General features: G+C 34.9%; 3 protein-coding genes across 3 annotated transcripts; all 3 read left to right on the top strand.

The window, feature by feature from the left end:
- The first annotated feature begins 1318 nt into the window (after positions 1-1318).
- On the top strand, positions 1319-3719 carry LOC142553331 (vinorine hydroxylase-like). Its single transcript, XM_075663510.1, has 3 exons — positions 1319-1755; positions 1850-2448; positions 2889-3719. The coding sequence occupies exons 1-3, from the start codon at positions 1416-1418 to the stop codon at positions 3513-3515; spliced, it is 1566 nt and encodes a 521-aa protein (XP_075519625.1). The 5' UTR covers positions 1319-1415; the 3' UTR covers positions 3516-3719.
- Positions 3720-6143: 2424 nt separating this feature from the next.
- Positions 6144-13174, top strand: LOC142553330 (uncharacterized). Its single transcript, XM_075663508.1, is given in 7 exon segments — positions 6144-6491; positions 6493-6529; positions 11687-11886; positions 12076-12216; positions 12315-12395; positions 12561-12688; positions 12938-13174. Coding segments are annotated over 7 exon segments (828 nt in total). The 5' UTR covers positions 6144-6296; the 3' UTR covers positions 12984-13174.
- Positions 13175-14857: 1683 nt separating this feature from the next.
- On the top strand, positions 14858-19879 carry LOC142553329 (nuclear transport factor 2-like). The gene is made up of 10 exons (XM_075663507.1): positions 14858-15063; positions 15214-15281; positions 15372-15509; positions 15832-16111; positions 16205-16431; positions 16676-16847; positions 16952-17073; positions 17195-17260; positions 18973-19039; positions 19277-19879. Exons 2-10 carry the CDS (start codon positions 15231-15233, stop codon positions 19573-19575), a joined length of 1422 nt encoding a protein of 473 aa, XP_075519622.1. The 5' UTR covers positions 14858-15063; positions 15214-15230; the 3' UTR covers positions 19576-19879.
- Positions 19880-20812: the final 933 nt, after the last annotated feature.

The raw sequence follows: 20812 nt of genomic DNA, 5'->3' as shown, positions 1-20812 counted from the left end.
TATTTGAATATAAAAACTTCATATATGACACTAATATATACTTTTTGAGTACTCAAATATGTATAACAAGTATTGGTATTGATGACACATCTCTTCTCGGATGAAAATCAGTACAAAATATTGGAAATATGATATTGATATATGATACTGGGGAACAAAATATTTCATATCTGATTAATATATGATTTTTGAGTACCCAAATATATATGACACGTATTGGTATCAATGACACATATCTTTTCGGACTGAAAATTGGTGCAAACATTAAAATAATAATATTATATGATATTTTAGTATTAACTCTTTCAGATCTTGTGCTAATATATGAAATTTGATTACACAAACAAGTATAACAAATGTTGATATAATACATGTGTTCCAATTTTATACTCAAAATTTTATCATTTGTATCAGATATAAAATAGTTAGTACTCAAATATTATAATAGTTCCAGATTTTCAATGTTTTGTATCGAATTTTTCCGAAAAAACATATATAGGCTTAGAGAATGCATAGACATTTTTTCGGTGAATCAAAAACTGCATAATTTTTTGGGTCAAGATGAAACACAAATACAACTATACTATTTGGGATTTTAAAACTAATCTCTCCTGTTTTGAACCTGAATTGGATTCAAAATACGTATAGTAAAAGATGCTGATTTAGTTGATGGAAAACATTAACTACCATATTTTTTTCTTCAACCACATTTCCTCACACATCATTTTTTTTATTACAATGCATGTGAGAAGAGAGGATCGAACCTGATGAACCACTAATCCGACATGAGGTGAGACTATTGAGCTACAAGCCCGGTCTCCATTTCCTCTCACTTCTAATACCTGTTTTCTAGAACTTAAGTATTCTCACAAGCCAAAAGTAATCTCCTCCTCGTGTATGGACTTTTTGTATTGAGAAAGATCATAATCGAAATTTTCTCTCAACGTCGCCATCGTGGAAACTTCCATTGATAAACAATCAACAATTTCATTAAAAAAAATTAATATTTGACAAGGGCAATAATTTGAAAAGTATACAAATCTTGCAAAGAAATTATTTATCTAATCCAAAGCAACCCCACCTGTTAATATTAGGTAATAGATTTAACTTAAAATTAGTGTAATTTGCATGCATCGCCTGCATGTATAATCTAATAAATAAATATTTTTGATTTTTTAAACTATTAATCGATTATAGAGATGATGATAATAATATTATTTTGGTGTAATTTGACCATACAAACTAGATGTATATATACACAAAAACACTTTAGGAAAAAAAAAAGAAGACGACAATTTTATATGTCAAAATTGGAAAACATCAACGAACACAGACAAAAGCCGATGGTGACCAGCTCTGGTGGGGCATGTTATTGACTCGGTTTTTAACCCAGTCTTCTCCATCGCTTCTCATCCATGGAAAACATATGCAAAATGAACTTTCTTTCTCCACTGCTAACTGTTTCAGCAGGGCTTTTAGCTCTGCTTCTGCTATACCGTCTATGGAAAACAAACACAAGGGGTAACTTACCCCCACAAGCGGCCGGTGCTTGGCCTTTAATAGGCCACCTTCCTTTATTAAGCGGCCAAAGCCCAGTATACAGAGTTTTAGGAGCTTTGGCAGATAAATATGGTCCAATATTCACCATCCGAATCGGAGTGTATCCTGCTGTTGTGATAAGCAACTGGGAAGCTGTTAAAGAGTGCTTCACCACCAATGATAGAGTATTGGCAAACCGCCCAATTTCTAAGGCAGGTATGGAATTTGTAACACTAAATATTACACCTCTTGGTTATTGGTTGTCATGTAGCCTAGCCAAGTCATATCTGCCCTTCTCTCTCGCCTACAGGTAAGCATCTTGGCTACAATTATGCAGCATTTGGCTTCATTCCCGCGGGCCCATATTGGCGCGAAATCCGAAAGCTTGTGGTGATGGAAGTGCTGTCTTCACGGAGACTTGAGGCACTGAAACACGTCCAAGTATCCGAACTACACACTAGCATTAATGAACTATACAAGTCAATTCAAGAAAATCCAGGCAAAGTGGTGATCAGTGATTGGATTGAACAGTTAACTTTGAACATAATTGTGATGATGATTGCAGGAAAAAGATACGCAGAGGGCAGCAAAGATGGCGCAGAATCTCAGAAAGCAAGATATTTTAGGAAAGTCACAAAGGAGTTTATGCATTTATCCGGGCAGTTTGTGGTCTCCGAAGCCATTCCAGTTCTACCTTTGGAATGGTTTGATTTTCAAGGACACGTCAAGTCCATGAAGAGAATTTCTAAGGAAGTCGGTGATGTAGTTGAAAGCTGGATTGAGGAGCACATGAAAGGGACTTTGGGCAATACAGAACAAGATTTTATCGATGTGATGCTCGCTAAAATTGATGATCGATATACAAGTTATGGGCATACACGTGAGACCATAATCAAGGCGACAGTAATGGTATACTCACTCTTTGTTGCATACTAGAGCTCAGGCCTACATATTTCACGTTCGAAAAGCAAGGATCCCTTGACATAGTGACAAGGGTGAGGCCCAAGAACCATAAGCTCTTGGGTTGGTTCAGATCCCACTACTTACTTGGGTAGTGTAGATAGCTTAGAAATGAAATCCTCATATCAAAAAGCGTCATCATTACTGCAGAATAAGGATACATTAAAACAAAAATATGGATTCTGAATCAATTTAATAATGTTATGAGACTTTCATTGTCCTGTTGGCCTAGTGGCATCATGCTTCCTAGATATAGGAGAACTCTCGGGCTCGGAAATATTAGAACCCCTTCTTTATCTCAAAAGAGATTTTATATAACTGGTAAAAATATGCATCTATTCTGTCTGCTATGCGATTAAACCATTTAATTGCCTTAATCCATCTTGCAGAATCTCATCTTAGCAGGCTCTGATACCACCTCCGTTCACTTGACATGGCTCTTATCCATACTACTAAACAACAAGCCAATCATGCAACGAGCCCAAGAGGAAATAGACCTAAAAGTTGGTAAAGAAAGATGGGTAGACGAATCAGACATCACAAATTTAGTGTACCTCCAAGCTATTGTGAAAGAGACGTTGCGGTTGTATCCACCAGGGCCACTGTCAGTACCACACGAAGCCATGGAGGACTGTCTTGTGAATGGCTACTTGATTCCTAAAGGTGCACGTGTGTTAGTGAACCTGTGGAAATTACACAGGGATCCAAGAATTTGGGATGAACCTGATAAATTTATACCCGAGAGGTTCTTGACAAGCCATGCTGAAGTGGATTTCACAGGCCAACATTTTGAGTTCGTTCCGTTCGGTTCAGGCAGAAGATCATGCCCGGGGATTACTTTCGCAATGCAAGTGACGCACTTGACCCTTGCTCGTCTGCTGCAGGGATTCGATTTTGCGACACCAGAAAACATCCCCGTGGACATGACTGAAGGCCAGGCTATCACCATGCCCAAGGCAACTCCATTAGAAGTTGTTATCGCGCTGCGACTACCTGGTTTGTTCTGCAAAAACTAGGTATCATTTGTGTTAATATGGATCCTGAGGAAACCAGTTTGGATATTTCTGGGCAAAAACGTCAACGAATGATATATAATATGTAATCTTCATGATCTAATAAGTGCTTGGACAATTACTCTTAGAACATATGTCCCAAATTTTCTTGAATTTTGATAAACATTCTCCCGTTTTAGATTCAACAACTTGAAGCCTAACCCACCAGAGTTCACTCTGAAAAAGTACATTTGTTTCCACAGAGGAAAAGGGACAAGAACTCTTCCTAAATCGTATATCAAAATTTGAGCTGTTGTGTTGATGATTTGACTCCTATAATAATAATAATAATGAATACATAAAAAGGTAATAGATTTTTTTCATAAAATTAATTTTCAAATTAGAAAAACTTTTATATCATAATCCATTAACACGTCTTCAAAATATTCTTTTTATAATTTCTATTTATTGAAAACACAGTGATTTTGTAATATTGAATTCAAGTATATATTATGTAATTTACACGGTTGTGTACACTTAAAAAATTCCGTGATTTCCCTCAAAAAATAAAATAAAAAAATTCCGTTATTAGCTACGAAATAATCGGTTGCTACTTCATCGCTAACTAGCTTTAGCAACATATTTTTAGATCCTTTGTCGCTAGCATTTTTATGACCGAAGCTAGAACTTAGCGACAGGAAAAGATGATCGTCGCTAATCATCGACGATAATTTAGTTCAGTCGCAAATTTGCAAGCAATCACAAGTAGTGATAGAAGCTAGTTTAGAGGACAATCAAAATTTTATGCATCAACAAAGTCATACTAAATAGTCTTTTGTCAAATAGTAGAAAAAAATATATAAAATTTACTGTGGATATAGAAAAATTATTACTTCTTATTGTAATTTATTGTGAGACCGTCACACAACATATCTTTATTATTATATATATAAAAAGATGAATGTTGAAGAATGGAATTCTTCTCATTGAATAATGTGTGCGTATGGAAACACCACTTTCATTAATTTATAGTTCTCGTATAGTTTAAAGAAATTTTAAGTCATGAATTTGCCCATGGTGTCCTTGTATATATTTTTGTATTGAGGGATATCATAAATTTAAAAGCTCGTTTCTAGGATATTAGATCGAAACTCTGTCCCTCGATATATATGGCTATTGGTAAATTTCCCTGTTAACCAATCAACCATTTAATGGACAACAAGGGGCAATAATTTGAAAAAGGTGTAAATCTTGCGAAGAAACTATGTCTTTCAACGTCACTATCGGGTAATTGTCCTAATGACCAATCAACCATTTCATTGAAAAAACAATACTCAATAATAATATTTAAATAAAGCCTGCAAATCTTGCAAATGAATTATGTCTCACAATATCGCTATCGAGGATATTTTATTGGCTTATAAAGTTATAATAATAATAATAATTTTTAAAAAATAAAATGTAATTTCTGGGCAAAATCTTCGTCTACAAAGTGATAGAACATATGTACTTCAGTCCTATCCCTAGGAGTTCATTCAATTAAATCACGGAGTCTCACATTTTCTTGAATTTCGATAAACATTCATCCAACGCATAAGAAAATGGAAGAAACCAATCCCATTTTAGATTCAGCAAAAGTTCCCAACTTGAAACCTAAACCTGAAAATTTTACATGTGAAAAGTTAAGAATTCTTCCCAAATAGTTGGTATCAATTAATTTACATATATTAATGCTTTATTTGTTCATTTCCTACAACTACCTTAGCTCATATACATGTTTTCCTCCTTTAGATTCAGAATTTCGAGCCAAATATTTGGCAGGCCTACATTTTAGAAAATGACGCTAGATGCTCTGGATTTTTTTTTTTAAAAAAATTTATTACTCTACAAATTAGGTCAAAACTAAATGTTATTTATTTATCTATATTTGATTATGCATAACAAAAAAAATTGAACCCTCACTGTTTGTTAGTACATTTTAGATTATTATTCGGAGGTAAAGATTTGATAAATATATTTTAAATAGAGTAGATATCTTGTGAGACGGTCTGACGAATCTTTATCTGTGAGACGTGTCAATCCTACCGATATTAACAATAAAAAGTAATACTCTTAGCATAAAAAGTAATACTTTTTCGTTAATGACCCAAATAAGAGATCCGTGTCACAAAATACGACCAATGAGACCGTCTCACACAAATTTTTACCTTTCAAAATAATACAAAATTTATCAATCCAGTCATTATTTTATTGTTAAGTAACTGCCAAAATTCTGATAATACCATGCAATACTAATGTTAATCTCCAAAATAAAAGTCAGAAATCATAATCAATCGGAGAAAACATGTTCGTAAACAATACGTTACAATAATATGTTTGGACTATTGATAATATACATACACAAATTTTTCTTTACAGTTTTAGGGGATTTAATTTTTCAAAAATATTTATACATGGAATTATATGTAGGAAACATATCGATATAAGAATAATATATGTTCTCCCTATATTTTAGAATTCAATTTTATTTTTATTCCCATAAATAATAAAACTATTTTAAATACCTTAACAATAATAATTTTATAATTTTAAATATATATATGATTTCCCGTAAAGTATGTTATTGGAATATCGTAATCTCGATTGCGGGGTGTCCAAATCAGACCAATAAAACCCCGTAACCCAACCGTTGCATGCCACTGTACTTCATGTCAACTCTAGCTAAAATCCCTCTTTCCCAGTCTTGATATATATAATATACACGCAGTTCCATTAATTTTCTGCAGGGAGATTTGATTGTGGGGGATGGGGAAGAAGAGCAGTGCTGCGTCGCCGTGGAACAAGCTTTTTGCATGGGTGCGGCGGCAATCGACGAAAGTGAAGACGTTTCTGGGGGTGGCGTTCGTTCTGTGCGCGTTGGTGGCGGTGAAATGCCTGGTTAAAGATCATAACCATTTCTTCATCGCCGCTGAATCCGTCCATTTTGCTGGGGTTTTGGTCCTTGATCTATAAGCTCACCACTCAGAAGACTTGCACAGGTAATGATTTCTTTTCAATTTTTGATTTATAAATTTGTTTTTCATGGGTTTGTTTTGGGTTTAAGCGCTTCCTTGATCGAGGATTTTCTGTCCATTTTATTGTTGGATATTTTTCCATATGTTTTGCAAATTGTGAGGGGGGAGAAATCATTTATATTTTGTGTAAATTCGGTTTGTTTCTTAAAAAGAGTGATGTCAAGAAGTTTTTTCTGAGAGTAAGAAATTAGAATTTTGCGAATACATTAATCAAGAAGTTTTCTTTTGTTGGTTTTAACATATATTAAATCAAAACAAATATTTTATAGATAATATGTCAAAAAGTCGGAATTATTTTTATTTATCTAAAGTTGACCAGATTTAGAAATTACATCGGACAAAACTTCAATTTCTATATATATATTTTGAAAAATAACCCCATCTACCGAAAATGATATTGTAAACGAAGTTTGAAAAGTAAGGGATTGACTGAAATGCTCCAAACTTGTTTTTGATAAAGTTTTGTTCTCATGAAATTTCAATTGAATTACTCGCGTAGTTAGTAGTCATAAGAGGTAAAACATGTTGGTCTCAGGTGCTCTATTTGACATATAAATATGAAATTAAAGAATAAAATTGGACAACGATATTTACGCGAAAAACCCGTAGAAATTATTAGGGTAAAAAACACTGTGCAATATATAAAGAATTCTATTATAATATTTTATGGTGTACAACCACTTACTTCTTCTCTTACTACAAGACAACAAAACACATCACAAATATTATAGAACTAAGCACTAAAATGCTATGTGAGAAGAAGAGTTGAGAACGAGATGATTTTGGAATGAGGGGAGAAATATCTATTTATAGAGCTTCTCATCCATGTGAAAACACGTCTTCTCATTTGAATGCGTTGCCAAAATTCGCTGCATAAATTATGACAACCAACACCTTTAAATTTTGTCTCCCACCTAACTTCATTATTGCCGACATTTCTCTCACTTGGAGATTTAATTGAGAATTAAACACATATCCACACATCTTTTCAATCTTATTATTCCCTGCTGCTTATGTTTCCGATATGTCATTTGAGAATCTACATCATTCAAACTTATCAGTGTTTACTAGCTTGGTCAGAATACTAGCAATGTTATCCTTTGTATGGATATTCTGAATATCCACATTTTCTTCCTCGACTGCTTTCTCGAACAAAGAGAAACTGGACTCCAATGTGTTTAGTCCCGGAAAGAAATGTTGGATTCCTTGTGATGTGCCTGACTGTCACAAAACAAAGGACCATTATCTTGTTTGTGTCTGATAATCCTCCAATAACCTCTTAATCCAGATTGTCACCTTGCAAGCTTGATTAGTTGTCATATATTCTGCTTCTGTTGTAGATAACACCACAATTGTTTACAGTTTTGAAACCCAGATTACTGCTATTTCTACAAGTGTAAACACATAACTAGTAATAGATTTTCTCTTATCAGGATTACCTTCATAATCTGATTCGACATAGCCTATGAGTGTAAAATTCGATCTTTCATAACATACTGCAGCATTTGAAGTACCCTTGATGTATCTAAGGATCCTCTTAACAGTACTCCAATGCTCTTTTCCAGGATTCGCTATATACCGACTAACTGCTCCAACTGGTTGAGCAATGTCCGGTCTTGTACAGAACATGACGAACATCAAACTTCACATTGCTGATGCATATGGTACTCGAGACATCTCCATCTTCTCTGCTTCACTGCTAGGACACATATCAGAGAATAACTTGAAGTTAACAGGAAGAAGGGTATAAATTATCTTCCAATCTTGTATGTTGAAGCGTTGCTAGACTTTCTTCAAATGATTTTCCTGGCAAACCAAATCTTTATGTTATTTCTGTCTCGGTGAACTTGCATCCCTAGAATCTTGTTTGCTGGTTTCAAGTCTTTCATATCAAATTCCCTACCCAACCGTGCTTTCAATTTTTGGACCCTGATCTTTGTTGGATTCTCCTACCAACATGTTGTCCATATATAATAACAAAATAATATAATCATCACTAAACCTCTTGAGATATGTACAAGGATCTGCATCAAGTCTATTGTATATAAGATTCATGTTATTAGAATCAAATCTCTTGTACCAACACCTCGGTGCCTGTTTGACACCGTACAAAGATTAATTCAACATGCAAACCAAGTTTTCTTTGCCTTTTCCCAAAACATTCTGGTTGGAGCATATTGATTTCTTCTTCAAGATCTCCATGAAGAAATGCCGTTTTCACATCTAGCTATTCAAGACGTAGGTCAAACACCGTACACAATGTGAACACTCTTCCGATTGTTGTAAGCCGAATCACAAGAGAAAATATCTCATTGAAGTCAATGCTTTCTTTTTTAGCATATATTTTACCACCAATCTAGCACGATACCGCTCTACTTGGTTATTGTCATCACATTTGATCTTATAGATCCAACTGTTACCAATGACTTTCCTCTCTCGTGGTATAGTAACAACATCCCAAGTTTTATTAATGTCTAATGTCTCCAATTATTCTTGCATTACTGTCATCCGAGCTTCGAGTAACCTCATGGAAACTGGATGATCCACCATCATCTGATAATAGACAATATGTAATATTGCTTCCAATGACATAATCGGAAAGCCAACCCGGTGGTCTTCTCTTTTGAGTTGACTGCTCACTTTGGAAACCTCAGAATCAACATATTCTTGTTCCTCGTGCTCTGGTACTGCTTCACAAGAAATTTGATCTTCGTCAGTCTTATTTTTCACCTGAATTATAGCAGTTTCTGAATTCAGTGTGCCTTTGTCTACTTTTAATTTAACTTCATCGAAGATAACATACATGCTGATGACAAACTCGTGGACAATAGGATCCCACAAGCGAAACTTCTTTACTCCATCATCATAATGCAAGAAGATACATTTTCTAGATTTTGAATCCAACTTCGATCTTTCTTGCTCATTGTACAGAACATGCATTATGTTTCCAAATATAACACATTATCTCTTACTATATGAGAACAAAACAACTCAAATATTATAGATTTAAGCCCTCAAATACTATGAGAGAAGAAGAGTTGAGAACGAGATGATTTTGGAAAGAGATGAGAAAGCTCTATTTATAGAGCTACTCATTCATCTCATTCCACTTTCCATCGTTCGTCATTTCCCTCAGTTTATCGCCAATAGCCGCTAAACAATTCTCTTTTCTTAAAACTGTTTGTATCTTTATTTTAAACATCATAAAATTGCTTAAATTGAACTTTGCTCTATCGTACCTGCCGGTCATTATGTCTACAACAATTTAGTAGACTTGACAAAATAATCTCGCCTTAATAAAAAATTTTTTAAAAAAATTTTATGATGTGGAAGATCAGTCTAGGCTGCAATCATAGAGCATACTCGTAATTTTAAGAAATTTAAACTAAGGCTCTGATATCTATTGTTGGTTTCAGGTACACGGCACAGGCAAGACGAAAAGAATTTCACTATAATATTTTATGATGTATAATCACTCACCATGTTTCTAAAGATAACATTCACTATCTTACAATACGAGAACAAAACAACTCACATATATTATAGATTTAATCCCTCAAATACTATGATAGAAGAAGAGTTGAGAACAAATGATTTTGGAAAGAAGGGAGGTAGCTCTATTTATAGAGCTGCCCATATGTGTGAAAACGGGTCTTCTAGTCTGAATGCTTTGTCAAAATTCGCTGCAAAATTATGACAACCAACACCTACAACAATACATTTTGTATCTTCCACCTAATTTCATTATTGCCGACGAAATACAATTTTTTTCTGCAGCAGTTGTTGTTTTTCTCAATTTATGTGTTGTATACTGTTACAACAAAGTACTGAAGATTTTTTCCGGCGAAAGATTGTGTTAAAGCCGTCTATGTTACCGAATCATGGGAGATATTTGATAATCTTTTTGATCGATCAATTGTCGAGAAAGCTGATTTTTCTTGCTTTCGAAACCAAAAACAGCAAAAATTTAGATTCTGGTCATGGCCTAGATTCATATGTTGCCTTTGAGATGTGCCTTGAAGTGCATTTATTGTTTGGATGTGCTAAAACTCTTGGAATTTCACTACTCTATCTTCCTATAATCTGTTGAGTTTGAATGTCTTGTGATATTCGAAAGACTTGTAAAACGAGAAAGAAGGCTAATTACTTTTTTTGCCCCCGAGAGAAGGACATGGTGTGTTGATTAATATTACATACTATTCCTCAATGAGTCCGGTATCCTTGTTGCATTTCATGTAATATATCTTTTGATACAATCACAATAAAGGAATAAACTAGTATACAATAATAAATAGTGGTTTTCCATTTACGCATCATAATCAGTGTGTAAATCACAAGTTAGTGAGTTAGTGAGTTTATTAATATATAATGCCATTGCATTTTTACTTTTCAACTAATAACTGATGATGGATATGAAATGAGTCTCACTTCCGTCTAAGATTTCACCTTTCCTCTGTTTCTCTTCTTGCTGCATGCTCGATATTCCCTCTTCAATTCTTTGGTGGTGAACGGTCGCGATCTTGTAATTTCCTTGTTCTTCAATTCGGATAGAATTTATGTTATACCCAAATAGAATGTTCCCTTAAAATCAAGTTTTTGAGAATTCCATGATATTAACTCAAAGGTTTAGCCAGCTGAGGAGGCATACGAGAAGCATTGTGCTTTGGGATTTAGTTTATGATATTTTTCATCGGTCGTGACCATAATATTTTTTTAAAAAACAACAGCAATGTTAATCGTTGGTTACTTTTAAGTACAAAGTTTTTGAACTTTTAGTTTTTCGTCACCACTTAAGTACAATGGTGTTTGATTGGAGATAACCGATTCATAATTCCAAACATTAAGCCATATTTCTTAAATTTTGTGGATCAGGTTTAGTTTGCTTCTTTTATTTCGTATCGTACTCTTTTCAATAATTTCAAGTTTACTCAAAAACTTGTGATTTGATCCGAATGCACCCTTCCATTGAGTTTGAAAACTTGAGACTGGCACTGGATTCACTTCAGACTTAATTAACTCCAAGGATCATTGAAGATAAAATTACGCCCACTGTCACATGTATTGACCAGTTATTTTTTTGAAATCTTTATTGTAATATATTGCTTCTTTCGCACGTATTAGGCATTTCTCTGAAGTCTCAAGAGCTCACAGCAATATTCTTGACGGCCAGATTATGCTGTAGCTATATTATGGAGGGTGACATTCACACTCTTCTTGATTTTTCAACGCTCTTATCAACTTTGTGGGTTATCTACATGATAAGATTCAAGTTAAAATCAACATATGTTTCCAAGCTGGACAGCATGCCCTTATATTATGTGGTAAATGAAGTTTTTTTCAGCTCTATTTTTTAGCCATTTTTTTCATGCATGCTCATAGTTGTCTTAATAAGAAAAATGGTGCCTGGAAAGAGTTTAAATCCGTTCATGGTGCTGCATTAGACTAGTTAGAGAGCTTAACTGTAAATTGGATTCGTTAAAATACTTGTACTTTCTACACCTTTTTAATAGGTGGCGCCGGCTGCAATTCTTGCCATCCTCATCCATCCTTATACCCAACATGTACGTGTTGCTCGAATGCTTTGGGCATTTGCAGTGTATTTGGAATCCGTATCAGTTTTGCCGCAACTTCGGATGATACAGAACACCAAGGTTTAGCTTATTAGACCCTCTAGTTCATTATCTATTAACAGATCATACCGAGTGATAGACACTGATGTTATCTCTTGCTTTACTCAACTTCAATTCAGATGATCGAACCATTTACGGCCCATTACGTTTTCGCCCTTGGGGTTTCAAGATTTTTCGGATGTGCTCATTGGATCATTCAGGTACTTTATGTTTGGCGTTTCAGTGCCGTTTTTGTCTAATAATCCATTCGACAATCATTCGGTGAAACATCTGTTGGAACAGTTTTATGACACAAGATAGGTATATCAACTCATTGATTAATTTCGATTGTCGGGGCCATGTTTTCTTTATCAATGTCCGTTTAGGTGTATGATTCTGCTGGAAAGTATTTGTTCCTGGTTGGCGCAGCGTATGCTTGGGTTCCTATGGTGCTGTTAGCAGAAGTTGTTCAGACTTTTATCTTGGCAGATTTCTGTTACTACTACGTCAAGAGGTAAACCTCCCTTCACCTTGCACATACATGTTTGGGCTATCGGACACAACTCTTTGCTCGATTTCTATTGGATACGAGGCTTTGCTCTTGTCTTGGAATAAACATTTGATCCTCTAACTAGTGAAACCAACATACTTATGCGAGGAAATATCGGTTAATTCAGTTAAACCTAAATAATTTGTTCAGGGTTTTGTGCATTTATATTATAGATTTTGTCTAACGAAGCTTAATTCCCTTTCCATTTTGCAGCGTGGTGAATGGTCGACTTTTGGTCAGCTTGCCTTCGCCTGTGTAAGAGCCGCGAGGTTTAATCTTAAGACTATAACAATGTAATGTCCCTTTTGTTTACTAGCTTCCAATGCATCAAGCGTGAAACCAGTGGCATGGTTGGAATTGGGATTTTGAATTTCATTACCATATCTAATTTTCTTATATAAATGGCACCATGTTTATTGAAGATTAAATTCTGATCATTTTTACTTTTCCATTCGTACATGATAAACTCTAGAGGCAAAAACTTGTGTGAGACGGTCTCATGAGTCGTATTTTGTGAGACATATATCTTTTTTGGGTCATCCATGAAAAAATATTATTTTTTATACTAAGAGTATTGTTTTTTTTAATTGTGAATATCGATAGGGTAGACCCGTCTCACAGATAAAAATTCATGAAACCGTCGACATACTCAAATCTAGATTAACACTATATTTCCGTGCAAATAAGACAAACTCCGGGCCAAGGCCCTAGCTATAAGGATTCTTTGTTGATGATGTTCCTATGATCAATTTTTTTAAAATGTTGTACTTTTATGTATAAAAACTTGACAAAAATAAATAAGATTTGAGTTTCAAAATTTGTTTTATTATTTATATGTTTGTGTTTCTTATAATATGAAAAGATTCGGATCCATAACTTTATTGTTTTGGATGAATTTGATGAATGACGTTACGTGTATTAGTTGTTAAATTATTGAATTTATATAAAATCCTACATAATATATATAATGGGTAATGATATAACTCCTCTAAGTTCTATATGGCTCATTAAGTTTCCCATTCCATCGTCACACTATAAAAGTGAATACAAGTAGGGGTGGGAAAAAATATCGAAATATCGAAAAATCGTACCGAAAAAAATACCGAATTTATCGAAAAAATCGGTATACCGAACATTTCGGTACGGTATCGATATCGGTATGAAATATTTTTTTTTCGGTATTTCGGTATATACCGAAATACCGAAAATAATTTTTTATTATTATTATTTTTTAAATTTAAGTTCGGTGTACCGAAAAAATGTCGGTATACCGAAAACATTTTCGGTGTCAGTACGGTACCGGTATGAACTTTTTTCATACCAAAAATTCGGTATACCGAAATTTCGGTATCGTTATCGGTATAAAAATAGAAAAATTCCATACCGATATTTTCGGTACGGTATACGATACCGTAGTTCGATACGGTATATCGTACCATATCCACCCCTAAATACAAGTCAATTGATAATTAATTATTGATATTAGTTGAATAAATATATGAATAAAAAATACTAATTGCCATTTAATTATTTGTTCACGTAATTTTCACAAATTTGATATCCCATTCGTTTCGTATGATTGCAATCATTTCACATACACAAAATCAAATAAATATTTTTTTTTTCACATTCTTTATCTAAAGTTTGTTTATATTTTCGAAATCTAACATCATAATTATGATTATTAGACTGTCGTACTTATTTATATTTACAAGACGAATCATCCTGATTCATATGATTTAATGTTTGGAATTATCATTTCGTATTATTTTTTGAATAATGTTAAAGGTACAACCAAAACATCGTACAATAAATCGGTAGACTTTGTTATTATATCTTGATAGTTTGTATTGAGTTTATCATGAAATGTTGATAAATGATAAATACAAATTTTATATTGAATTTTGTGCGTTATAAAAATTGTTGTACAAATTTGATTATACATACAGCGTTACTCTTATTTTTCACATGAGTCCTGACAAATTTTATGATAATTAAATTGTTAACTGATAATTATTGGCAATTAATTAAAAAAATAAGCACACATTTATTTGTTTTGCGATGTGTCCTTTGCTCCGAAGAATGGCACTCAGGGGAACTATAATAATAATAATAATAATAATAATAATAATAATAATTTCATAAATGCATATTCGTCCCCTCTCTCTCCCCCGTGTTTCCGGTCCTTGGCTTTGCGTTCTCCTAAACCCTAGATTCCACCACCTGAGCTACGGAAGTCCTCACAGAAAGTTTGAAGCGGTGAAAAGACTTGCAAGTCGAGAGACCGAAGTTGGTTCTCTCTCGAGACGAAAGCTCATTCGAGTCAGATTAGCGTACAGGTGTGACCCGATCCGATGATCTTGTAGTTGTTTACATGCTTCGTATTGTGTTCTGGAGTATACGTGCGAAGATGAATCCGTGAAGCTGCAGTTGTATGTGTACGCCTGTTTTTTTTCACTTGATTAGGTTTTTCGCACGTTTTGCTACAGAGATAGTTGATTTGGCGATGGCGGCGGATGCAGCAGCAGGCACGCAGACACCGGTTTCTGCTCAAGTTGTATGTTCTGTTACTTTTTTGGTCTTTTCTTTTCCTTTTGTGGTTTTTATTTTTTTGTGTGACTCGATTAGATTTCTGCTGGGCGTGTAGGTTGGGAACGCATTTGTGCAGCAGTATTATCACATCTTGCATCATTCACCGGGGATAGTTCACCGGTTTTACCAGGACACCAGCAAACTCGGGCGACCTGAGGCCGAAGGATCCTTGAGTGTTACCACTACTATGCAAGTAATCGTTCTTTCTGCTTCGAAATTGTTGACGTGTCTTATTCTTTATCTTTAGTTGATTTTCGAAACTAACAAGGTGATGAGTGGTGGCTAAGCTAATGTTTATTAGATAAGTAAGGCTTACTTTGTTGTCTGTTTGGTTGCTGAAATGACTATGATGAGAATATTTGAAGGGAGAAAGGAGCTTCTTAATTGTTTGATTATTTATTATTTGCGTTGTTGAATGATTAAACTCATATGCCCAGGTTTTAAATGAATCGGTGCCATTTATTTTCTTGATTTTATAATGTAGTCTATGTTTTGTGTATGATGTGATTGCGCAGGCCATTAATGAGAAGATTGTTTCTCTCAACTATGGAGATTTCAAAGCTGAGATCAAATCCGTGGATGCACAAGAGTCCTTTGGTGGTGGTTTTCAGGTTCTTGTTACTGGTTATATGATAGGGAAGGACAACACTGTTCGCAATTTTGCTCAAACTTTCTTCCTCGCCCCACAAGAGAGAGGCTACTTTGTTTTGAACGATATGTTTCGATTTGTGGATAATGCTAATGTGATCCCAGCAGTGGTCAATGATGTTGAGGTGCCCATTAGAGCCGAGCCAGGTAACCATGACAGTCAATTGGGTATTTTCCCCTTTGTCATTCTCTTCTACTTTTTAAAGTTGAAATAAGCTTTTTTTCTCTTTTTGTCGGCAGTTCCATCTTCAGTTCAGGAGAACCATACTTCCGAGCACAGTACACCTTCCGCTGATGAATCCATTGCAGAAGAAGTTTACGATCCACCGGAGAATGGAGATGTGTCCGTTGTTGAAGATGAGATTCCCCTCAGTGAGGTTGTTGACCAAGCACAGGATGATTCTCAGATTGTAGTTGAATCGAGTTTTAGAAGTGAGGAAGTGATAAAGAAGTCCTATGCTTCTATTGTAAGTGGTCTTCGATAGTTTAAAAAATGATCCCTACTGTTATACATTATATGTTCCAACTTGTAGTTGGGTCAGTTTAAGCAAATTTTCCAAGTATTGAGTTAATTTTAAATCTGAACTGCTTTTGGTTCTTGTACTTTAGTTTATTTTGTTATTTCTGGATACTTGTGATGTGGTAGGTTTTGGTTGTAGCTTTTGTCGTCGCATTGTGACTTGTCTAATATTCACCCCTTCTACAATTCAGGTGATGGATCTCAAGGAAAGTGCTGCAACTTTCTCACCTCCACCATCTGCTCCTCGGAAAGCTCCACCGGTGAATGTGGAGCAACAGACCCCAACGTTTACCCCTGCGAATGATGTAGCTGTTTCGAATGAGGAATCTGCCACTGATAATGAGAATAACCAAGAGGGTGAAGGTACGACATGCTAATGGATCTATATTATCTATTTCAAGAGTAATATTGTCATTTCCACTTGTTTCACTATTATTTATAAAATTTTGGTTCTCCACTTTGTGCAGCTGATGGTTACTCAGTATACATAAAGGGCCTTCCAATGAATGCCACTGAAGCCTCACTTGAGGAAATATTCAAGAAATTTGGGACAATCAAGATTGATGGAATTCAAGTTAGAAGTAACAGAGTATGTTCAGATATACCAATCTTTTCTTAACTAGACGAATGACATGATCGATGCTTCTTTTCCCCTGTCGATAGCTAAATAACTAAAAGTTGTTAAAAGTTATTTTAACATATTGCCACAGCAACAAGGATTTTGTTTTGGATTTGTTGAATTTGAAGAGGCAAGTTCTGTGCAAAAAGCTCTCGAGGTATGTTTATTTTGTATTGATGAAAATTGGATCATTGTTCTATTTCCTGCTATGGGGGTGCAAAATTATGATTAATTGTGGGGAGAAAAAGTTAAAAGAATTTTTTTAATAAAGGTTTAATTTGCCCAATCCCGTAAATGATCACATCTTATCCTACAAAACTTCACTACTTATCACTGTAAAATTTAGTCCGTTTATCTCACCGACGCAATCAAACATACCCTATACTGTCTAAATCAGTAAATCTTTAATGATGCTTTGGGCATTGAGTTTTTTTAAGAACAAAAGAAAGTTGAATAATTTGTTATTTTCTTATGGATAACCAATAAAATATTATGGAAGAAGTTGAGAATTCATGGGAAGTTAGAAAGAGAAAAGGATGAAACACGCAGACGAGTGTGAATTTATCATGTACTCTGTATGGGTATGAGGGAACTCTTGACTGACTCACTATAGACAAAAAAAGGCATAATTTTTTACCTTCATTTCACAATAGGACGTATAATTTCTGGAACTTCTTTTAAACTTTTGCTTATATTGAGACCTTGAAAATTCTGTAACTTCAGCAGCTGTTTGAGGTTACAAGCATTTATATGAAGAGGCTGTGAAAATCGTAAAAAAATTATCTCTACAATACTTGTGATATTTTAATGTGATATGTATCTCGTCTGATAATTGTGTTCCTACCAGCTTTTGCAAAGGTGATGCAATATTACATAAGTGCTATTCAGCTTCCATGTGGCAAAAAATTACTTCATGGATACTTTGTGGCCCCTCTGCACTTGTCTTTAAAACCTTTTTCGAATTGGAGCATAGAATGAAAAAGGACATTTCAGTTTATACATTTCATTCAATTTTCTCTCTCAATCAGATAAAATTTTGGACCCTGCAACTAGTTGAGGCTATAGTCATTTGCAGGAGAGCGGCTGTGTATCGCTTTCGTATTATGTCTTCTCTCAACCTTAAAAGTCTGGTGCATTGAAACCAATTTTTGTGATTGCCTCTTCCAAGTTTGAAATGCTGTCTAATCTGGAGATTTCCCACTTTTTCTGAAAAAAATAGCATGTCCGCAGTTGAGTCCAGGTGGAGAAGTTCCATTTTTTTAGGCTAAGTAGTTACACTAATATTGCCCTGATATTTGAGTTCACTTAATTTTGATGTGGGATTGCATGTTTTTACTTGAGAAGTTTCGTGCTTTGTTGACATGACTTTAGACGTTCTATTTTTAAGTTGAGCTGTTGTTTTATAAAAGACATGAAAGTTTTAATTGTATGAGACTCCATGTAGGGACATGAAGATCTTATCGTGCAATTTGCTAATAAGTTCAACTGATGAAAATAGCAATTTCTGAGCTGGACATCCAATTTTGGAGCCAGAGTAAGAAATGAAGACTGGAATTTCAGGAAGTAACTTTAAACAGCAATAAACTAGGATTTGTGTTTGCGTGCGTCTGAAAGTATTCCTTAGTTTTGTTATTTTTGTCATCTACCAGAAGCGAATTCTTGGTGATGTTGGTGGATTGTACTATTATGTTGAAGTTATCATCTAGCTTGCATACCACAATTTGTGTTGATTCGATGAAAAAGGATATTGGGTCTTGGGGGCTGGGATGGTTGTAGTTCTACTTCTGGCTGTGTTGTTCTCTCTTCTATGTTTCCATGAATCTGATTTACTGCTTTTTTTGCTGTTATCAAATTATCCTTTTGTAACAGGCTTCTCCGGTGACCATCAGTGGCCGCCAAGCATTTGTTGAGGAAAAGAGGTCGACAAATTCTCGAGGTAAGTTGATACTGTAGTTAACTTGTTAAGCAAAGCATGCTCATAGTATTCAGGAATATTTTAAACTATGGATCAATCTACTTTGCTTATTCTATGGTGGTTCTTGCGGTTGTGTATTGATAGTTTTTTTCTATTTGTGGCTGGTTTTCTTTAGCAACTGTTGATTCTAAAGCTTGTTATTCATTGACAATGTCTGTTACTTTCTTCTTTCGCGTGTAATTTTTATATTCTCCATAGGGAATTTCCGGGGGAGATTTCAAACTGGAAGGGGCTCTGGGTTCAGAAATGAGGGATTTAGAGGGCGTGGATACTATGGAGGTGGAAGGGGTTACAGCAGGGGTGATTTTAATGGCAGGACTGATTTTGTGAACAGGGGTGGTAATCGTGGAGGATCTTCAAGTCACGACGGGTATGAGAGGTCTGACAATAGTTATGGCAATAGAGGCCGCATGAACCGTCCTGGTGGGATGGGCAATGCCAGTGCTAAAATCATGGCTCCGCGAGTTTCTTCAACTTCTCGAGGAATTGTAGTTTAGAGGGTGGTGGTGAGTGAACGGTTTCATTTGGCATTTAATTCGATTTCTTGTAATTTTTACATGGTTAGAAAATCTTTTGGGTCGACAGTTTTGTTGCAACTCGAACGTCTCAAACTTCCATCGGCTAACTAATTTGTTCATGTCACCCCGTTTGTGGGTATAATAGTTGATTGTTAGATGAGATCAAGTAGGTTTTCTCTAGTAGCACATATTGGTGACGCCTAAGGTACGGAATTCTTCATTCATTTTGTATTTGGTGAATTTATCTTCCAGCCTTGTAAATTTTCAATTCATCACTTTTTTTGAGCCTTCGCCACTTGTTATTTAATTTCTACACCCACTTTTTGAGTGTCACATTTTATTTGGTTCCATTAGTAAATTGACGCTTAAACTTTTGAGTACAAGTCCAGCTACTACTGCATACTAATGCTGCTGAGCAGAACAAATGGGCAAAAATTTATTGCCAAATTTTCCTTAGCTGAGTAATTGGGGGTTTAAAATCCATTTTAATGATTGAAATAAAGAGACAACATGATTGCTCAAAGATTTGACGCTATACTTTGGTCTTGAAAGCCACGATTGGTGTTAATAGTGGAGAAATCTAGAACCCGAATAGAACGCACAATCTATTTTACTGTTCTGCTGTGTATTGTTCATTCTGCACCTTTCCCCGTTTTATTTATTTTCATTTTTTTTTTTTGGGTTTTCTTGATTTGTAGATGTATTACATATTCCATTTTTTTATGCACGGGCACTAACATAGACAACAAGAACTTTTTGTGAGAAGACTATACAGACCTAAAGTGAATGTATAATTATGTATTGTGTCACTGTGTATATGAATCAAGATCATGAAAATTGCGATGAAATTGACGAGGGGAAGATAATGTGCTTTCCCAGGTATAAGAAAGATCACGAAATCATGAACATGGCAAAAAGTTGGGGAACTTCAGGTTCCAGATTAAAAAAAAGATTTAGTGACGAGAGATTTCTTGAAGCTCATTGATGGCATATCAAATTTAGTCGAAGAAGATGAAGAATTCTTGAAAAGGGGAGAGCGGAGAGTATTCAAATGCTGTATCATGTGAAGAAGAGTGCGAACAAAAGATTATCTGAAGCTCATAGACAGAAGAAGAAATGAAGGGGAAGATCAGGAAAGCACGGGACTGGCTAAAAGTGGAGAGTATTTGGGTAACAAATCAAAGGAAGAGGATACAAGAACAGAAGATTATCTGAA

Source organism: Primulina tabacum, chromosome 8, assembly GCF_025594145.1.
Source record: "Primulina tabacum isolate GXHZ01 chromosome 8, ASM2559414v2, whole genome shotgun sequence".
In the NCBI taxonomy this organism is placed as follows: domain Eukaryota; kingdom Viridiplantae; phylum Streptophyta; class Magnoliopsida; order Lamiales; family Gesneriaceae; genus Primulina; species Primulina tabacum.
The sequence above is the reverse complement of the archived record's forward strand: the minus strand, read 5'-3'. Positions and strand labels throughout refer to the sequence as shown.